General features: G+C 38.8%; 1 protein-coding gene across 1 annotated transcript in view; it reads left to right on the forward strand.

Annotated features, from left to right (window-relative positions):
• The window catches only part of LOC114664228 (uncharacterized protein C7orf31), a 67,988-nt gene extending 60,614 nt beyond the window's left edge, over nt 1-7,374 (forward strand). The window contains exon 9 of the mRNA XM_028818266.2: nt 4,999-7,374. Within this exon, the coding sequence (XP_028674099.1) occupies nt 4,999-5,925 (927 nt within the window). The 3' untranslated portion in view covers nt 5,926-7,374. The remainder of the gene's footprint in view (nt 1-4,998) is intronic.
• Nucleotides 7,375-7,582: the final 208 nt, after the last annotated feature.

A 7,582-nucleotide genomic window follows, 5' to 3' on the forward strand; every position in this document is an offset into this window, starting at 1 on the left:
TATCTGTCATGATCATTAAAAGACATTTTCTGGAAAAAGTAAATCAGTAATTGAAATAATGACGTATGCAGGTGTCCTTCTGTTGGTATTGCAGGTGACAAATAAGGAGGAGTAGTTGTTGAGATGCTTCATATGTTTACAGATAAGAAAATGACATTCAGCCAGCCTCACTCCCTTAGTCAGCTACCAGCTATGTTACCCTGGTGTTTCATCAAAGTGGGTCTTATAAAATAATAAATTACTTGCTTCAGTTACGCGACTAGACAGTTTGCACCTGACTCCCAGCTTGAATTTGTATTTTTGTTTTTTATTTTACACTCTTATCCACACATATCTTTTTCACGTATGCGATAAAAAAAATTGGTTACAATAACTTTGCTTGTAGTTTTGATCATTTTTAAAAAGAGAAATTGGGCCCCACAAAGTATTTTATGATATTTGACAAAGACCAACTTGTTATTCTAGACTGCACCTAATTACTTTTCACTGTACAGCAAATATGTCAACTTAAACTGTAATGCTTACTAGGTATAACATTGCATTTTCTGTGTAAGTGTTTTTGAAGGATGATTTCCTCCAAAAAAAAAAAATCGAATCTAAAAATCTAATGAAGCCTTTTCTTCAATTTTTTGGGCAAAGATCCCAGTCCAGGCCCTGCTGTAAGAAATTGAGCAGTTTTCATTTATTATTCACACCTTACTATATATCCTGTGGCAGGAAGTCATCAGCGTTTAAAACATATTTGATAAGTACTCATTCTTCTACTGCAAATAGGAAACAGTTGTAAATTTCACAGAGCTACCTGCATTAGAGGCCTGATTGCAGCTCTAACCAGTTTCTCAACCACAAATAATTTTAAGAACAAGAATAGCCAAGGGTAAAACATCTCTGCCTTTAGATGCTGCAGGTGTGAATTTTGCATATACAAAAATGCTGACATAATGGAAAACAGAGCCATTTATCAAAGCATAGTTACCTTTTTAACTTTTACTATCCAGAAGCCTCTTAACACTACTCTTCATGTTATATACTCAGTTTGATAGCAAACATAAAATAATATAACATTCTCAAACTTGGTTGCTCTAATTCTCTGTGACATTGGCAGTAAAGGCAGGAACCAGCCACAGATAGGTCACCATCAGTCCATCCCCGGTCCATCATAGGGCCCACTCATGCACACATTCACACTCTGATGGGACTGACGTAGAATCCTAATTAATCTGACACACATACTGTATCTTGGGGATCTGGGAAGAAAGCTAGAATACACAGAAAAAAACAATATAGACATGGAGGAAAAACTGCATACTTCATATACACAGTGACTAGCTGTAGGATTCAAACCCAGTGTGCAGATCAGAAAGAGTCACAGTGCCATCCCACTTACTATAAATAAATCAAACTTTACTTCCAATCATAATTTAAAATAACTAGATCATTTAAACATAAGTTGCCACCAATGGAAATGCTGCAAAATCAGGAAAAGTCTTCTAATGTCTGGACAGTGAGCCAAAATATGTAAGCAAAAACATTCTGTTAGCTAATTAATATGAGACATTTGTTTTAGTGAAAACTTTGTATCAATATTTTCTCTTAATTTAATATACTGCAGTGTATCAATTCATATTATTTAAATATTCATCCAATCATCTATTTCTCATACTTTGACCAATTCAATACTTCAGGGACCTAACTTTATCCCAGAAGCATCAGGGCACATAACATTAAATAATGGATAAAGATTAGTCTGTCACGGAGAACACTGATGTACCACCTGCTCTCATTCGTACAAAGCCAATTTAAAGATGTCGATTTACCCAATAAGCACATATTGGGAACATGAGAGAAATAGCAGAGTGTCCGGTGGGAAAGCCACCCAGTGAGAGCATGCATATTCCACACAAGCAGTGCTAAGTACATTTATTTATTTGGCTGACGCTTTTATCCAAAACAACTTACAACATCTGAGCTACAATTGCTTACATTTCTTTTTTGTTTTATTTTTTTCCAAGTGGAGCACAGGCGGGTGAAGTGACTTGCTCAGGGTGACATAGTGACAGTGGAGGGATTTGAACCCACAACCTCAGAGTTTGAAGTCCAAAGCCTTACCCAGCATGTCACAAGTATCAGCCTGCTCAAGTATCAGTTTGTAAAGTCTGGACCTGTGGGACAGCTGTGCTAACCTCTGTACCGCTTTGTAAAGCACATCAAGATGGTCTTTTCTGTGTTGGACATAATACAAAATAAAGGCTGTCTGACTGATTAATTGATTGAATAAAGAGAAGAAAACTAAAAGATGTTTGTTTACCACAGTAGAGTCTCCAAAGCTTGTGCCATCTTTCTGAATGTACCCCCTTCTCAAGTGAATTCTGTAGTTTTATGAAGCTCTATCTGATAGTGCTACTGAATGTGGCATTGTTTTTCAAGCAGTGTTGCCATGGCACAGTTGTGCACCATGAGAGTTATCGAGGTGTGACTTGGAAATGACAGTGTAGCACAACTGGTTCTGAACATAAGCGGGACAACCTCCTTAAGGTTTATGGCAAATATCATCCCATTATATAAAAAGGGTGACAGGGCAGATCCAAGCAACTATAGGCCAGTAAGCTTAACATGCATCACAGGAAAATTAATGGAAGGAATTATTAAAGATAGGATTGAGCAACACTTGGCAAGGACAGGAGTTATTAGGAACAGTCAGCATGGGTTCAGAAGAGGGAGGTCGTGTTTTACTAACATGCTGGAATTCTATGAGGAGGCAACAAAAGGATGTGATCAAAGTGGAGCATATGGTTTGATTATTTATCTTGACTTTCAGAAAGCATTTGATAAGGTGCCACATTAGAGGTTGGGCATCAAACTGAAAGAAGTGGGAGTCCAGGGTGATGTTTTTAGATGGGTGCACAATTGTCTCAGACACAGGAAGCAGAGGGTGATGGTGTGAGGAACTTCATCAGAACTGGCCAATGTTAAGAGTGGTGTTCCACAGGGGTCAGTGCTAGGGCCGCTGCTATTTTTAATATATATATATAAATGATTTGGATAGGAATATAAGTAAAAAGCTGGTTAAGTTTGCAGATGATACCAAGATAGGTGGATTAGCAGATAATTTGGAATCCGTTATATCATTACAGAAGGACTTGGATAGCATACAGGCTTGGGCAGATTTGCGGCAGATGAAATTTAATGTCAGTAAATGTAAAGCTTTACACTTAGGAAGTAAAAACGTTAGGTTTGAATACACAATGGGTGGTCTGAAAATCGAGAGTACACCTTATGAGAAGGATTTAGGAGTCATAGTGGACTCTACGTGATCGACTTCCCGACAGTGTTCAGAAGCCATTAACAAGGCTAACAGAATGTTAGGTTATATAGCACGGTGTGTGGAGTACAAGTCCAAGGAGGCTCTGCTCAACCTTTATAATGCACTGGTGAGGCCTCATCTGGAGTACTGTGTGCAGTTTTGGTCTCCAGGCTACAAAAAGGACATAGCAGCACTAGAAAATGTCCAGAGAAGAGCGACTAGGCTGGTTTCAGGGCTAAAGGGGATGAATTATGAGAAAAGATTAAAAGAGCTCAGCCTTTTCAGTTTAAGCAAAAAAAAAAAAGATTAACACGAGACATGATTGAAGTGTTTAAAATTATGAAGGGAATTAGTACAGTGGATGGAGACTGTTATTTTAAAATGAGTTCCGCAAGAACACGGGGACACAGTTGGAAACTTGTTAAGGGTAAATTTCACACAAACATTAGGAAGTTTTTCTTTACACAAAGAACGAAAGACACTTGGAATCAGCTACCAAGTAGTATGGTAGACAGTAAGACTTTAGGGACTTTCAAAACTCGACTTGATGTTTTGTTGGAAGAAACAAGTGGATAGGACTGGCGAGCTTTGTTGGGCTGAATGGCCTGTTCTCATCTAGAGTGTTCTAATGTTCTTAAGTGGTCAAGACCTGTCTGATGAAGACAGAACTACCTGGAGAAGCTGGCATAAAAGCACCACCGCATTTGCAGACACAGCACTTAGAGCAGTTTGGATGTGTCTTCTGACTGTTAAGAGTCTCATAGGGCCGGTTGATAGTTGGCACACGAGTTACCTCTGAGACAGAGAGGGGCGGGCAAAAGGACAAATGCAGTTGGGAGATGCCACCAAAGTGCTCATTAAGTGCTGTGTCTGTGAGCGCTGATCTCAGAGCTACTTTTTTTACCATCTTCTCCGGTAGTCCCATCCCTTTGGACAGTTGAGCACATGTTTAAGATATCACGTGTTTGTGGTTAGTATAATAACAGTGAGCTTTGGAATGTTTTTGGTTACAAAAAGTGTACCAACAGAAGAAAAGACTGGGAAACACTGTAGGTCTCTTGACTTTGTTGCTTCCCTGTTTTTTTTTCTAGGATATTTGATTTCCTCTCACATGCAGAAAGCATCCATGCTAGATTGACTGTTTACTATAAATTGTAAGTGATTTCAGTTTTCTTAAGCTAGAGTGTCAGCCCATACAAACTTGACTAAAATACTGATAGTAGAGGCTATAACCTGAAATGGTAATGTGGGTTGAAAAAATTAATGACTTTTTTTAAGTATACTGTATTTTCTCCTTTGCCTCTTCCATGCTTTTAATTTTCCTAATCTCTCGTGACATCCTCATTTCCTCTATCAAGATGTGTATCACAATAGCAATCAGTTATAATGTATTTCATTTTCAGTTATCATGTATTTCATTTTCAGTTATCATGTATTTCATTTTCAGGACACCACAAATCATCTCCTGCAGTCCAATATCAGAAAATCAATTAGCTGATTCCAACAAATATTGTTTTTAGTGTCTGGCTAAAGGTTACATAAATAAATTGATTCCTTTGTTTGGTATTTGCCGCTTTTCTCATACCATGTTGGGTATTACATGAGCTGAATCTGGATAGTATTATTCATAATCCATGAATCACACAAGCTTAGGTTTGGATTTTTATTGAAGTATTACTTTTGTCTCCTAACAGAGAGAGCGCTCACATTCAGCCTTCACACCAGCTCGTCCTTTTGAAGGCCGATATTCTCGAATGCTCCAAGGACAGAGGCAACTAGAATCTCAACCCCAGGAGATGGGACAGGTGACCAAGGATTCAATTCACACTCAAAGATTCCAGGAGAATGGGAGGATGGAATTATCATTCCTGAAAGTGCAAAACGAACGAGATGAAAAGCAGGCAATTGCAAAAGGGAAGTTGGAGCACTCATGTATGGATGAAGGCCAGTTAGTACAGCCCACTGTGAACACAGCAGAGGAACTAGCTCCAAGCTGTCAAGGCCTGCATGAACACAACATCTGTAACTCTAACACTATAGCATCTGTTTCCGATGTGGATCAAAAAAAAATTAGTTTGAGTTTAAAGAATGAGGAAACTACAGAGCTGTCTCAGGCACTAAAAATAACGGACACAGCAAAGACTCTGGCTCTTTACACAAGGCAGCTTCCGACAAAACCAAATTCTGCAATGTTAGTCAAAAAAGAAAATGACTTTCAGCAACAGCTGTACTATGAGGACTTGCCAACCAGTAAAAAAGAACATTATAAAGTTGACCACAACCCCTACAGCTTAAGCCAGCCACCTGTCAGTGCCTCTATTGGGTTTGCCACTGACAGACCTCCACTGAGTCCTCAGACTGCCCATTTTCAACCCCTCGAGTGCAGTGAAAAAAGTGGATACGCACCATACATTAAACAAGCTGCTTGTGCAGGGGTAGGTTATAGGGATGTGTGGCCACAGAGCACCCTACTGCATTTGCAAGACTCCTTCAGTAAGTCGGCAGCCCATAAAAGATTCCATGAGACAAATAATTCCAATACTTTGGATCTGAGAGACAATATTCACTCAGGGAAAAGACGCACATTCTATGGCTTCAATTCTTATTATTTCCACAACTGACCGAAGGAAGGTGAAATGCAATAATGCAATGTCGCCACTACGTCTCATGGTTTTTATAGTCGGTGGTTATTATCCTCTTTCCTGAGTCTTGCATAGTGTTGTGCCACTTCTACCTACAAGTGGCCCAGTTGTGCAGTGGGTCACATCACTGCCTCAGACTCCAAGGACCTGGATTTAAATTCCTTGTTAGTGCTGTATGGAGCTAACATTTTTATGCATATTCATATCGGTTTCCTCTCACATCCCAAACACATACACATTAGTTTGATTGGTATTTCTAAACTGGAGATGTAACTGCCACCCCAAAATGTGTAATTGGACAATTTCACAAAGACATGGACAGCACTTCTGTCTCATAGCTTCAGGGATGTGGACTCAAATCCTGGCCTTTTTACTGTGTGTATGGAGTTTGCATGTTCGCACCTGTGTTCCAAAGATGTGCATACTAAGTTGAGTGATGACTTCTAATTTGCCTGCCGTGGTGGACTGCGGGTGTGTGCATAAAGGTGCAAAATGCAAGTTTCATTCTTGGCTTCTGCCTGATGCTATCAGGATAAGCTGATAGCATGTCTTGCAAGATTCAGAAAATAGATAAATTCATTTAAAGGTATTTGTTAATCCTAGAACAAAAACAGTTTATTTAGAACTTGTGAAACCTTACCACTAACAGAATTATGATTACATATAACACATGCGCTGGTGGATAGTACACACATACATTATATTATGGAGAATGAGCTTTGAAAATAATAAGGAGAGGTTCTAAGATGAACTTGATAGTCAGTTGCCATAGAACTGATTGTATATGGGGGCATCAAAGGGAACCCCCCCATTTTTTAAAAAGATTCAACACATCAACATTTGTTACCCTTACCTAGTGACTAAATTTGGTTAAATAAAACAGCAAATAATAATAATTATTTACATTTACTGTATATAGCTATTTTCTCACTACTCAAAGCACTTTAAATATACAGTGGGGAACAACTTCAGGCATCACCAATGCTCAGCATCCACCTGGATGATGTGACGGACGCTATTTTGCACCAATATGCTCACCACACATTAGTTATTACATGGTGAGGGGTGAGAGACAGGTAGCCAGTTAGAGACAGGGGATGATTAGGGAGCCAGAATGACTAGGCCATGGTGGACAATTTAGCCCTGACATCAGAATACATAGTACATAGGGATCTTTTCTGGGTCAGAACCTTGATTTTACATCTCATCATTTTTACATCACAGTGTCCCCATCACTTCACTGAGGGGCATCAGGGTCCACATTCAGATACCTGGTAAATATGCACCATTGACCACCTGTATAATCATAAGCAAGTTATTTAACCTACCCCTGCTCCAGTTCTACAAACATGTAAACAATTTTGATATACATGAGTGATTAAAATATCATTTTGCGTAAAAGCATCAAATAAAAAAACTGAATAATGAGTAATGTGAGTCAGTTTCTTTTACTTTCTTGGTTGTCTTACTGCTTTTATCTTGTTCTCTTATGTTAATGTCTTATTTTCATCTTACCCTTTTATCACCATCTGTCTCAATTGGTGTTTTGATTTTTATACATCTCCTTTTCTCCTTTAGTCTCATTTAGTTTGTTAACCTTTTGCCTAAACCGTGTCTCCATGTTCTACCAATGACC

This window comes from Erpetoichthys calabaricus, chromosome 13, assembly GCF_900747795.2.
Source record: "Erpetoichthys calabaricus chromosome 13, fErpCal1.3, whole genome shotgun sequence".
In the NCBI taxonomy this organism is placed as follows: domain Eukaryota; kingdom Metazoa; phylum Chordata; class Cladistia; order Polypteriformes; family Polypteridae; genus Erpetoichthys; species Erpetoichthys calabaricus.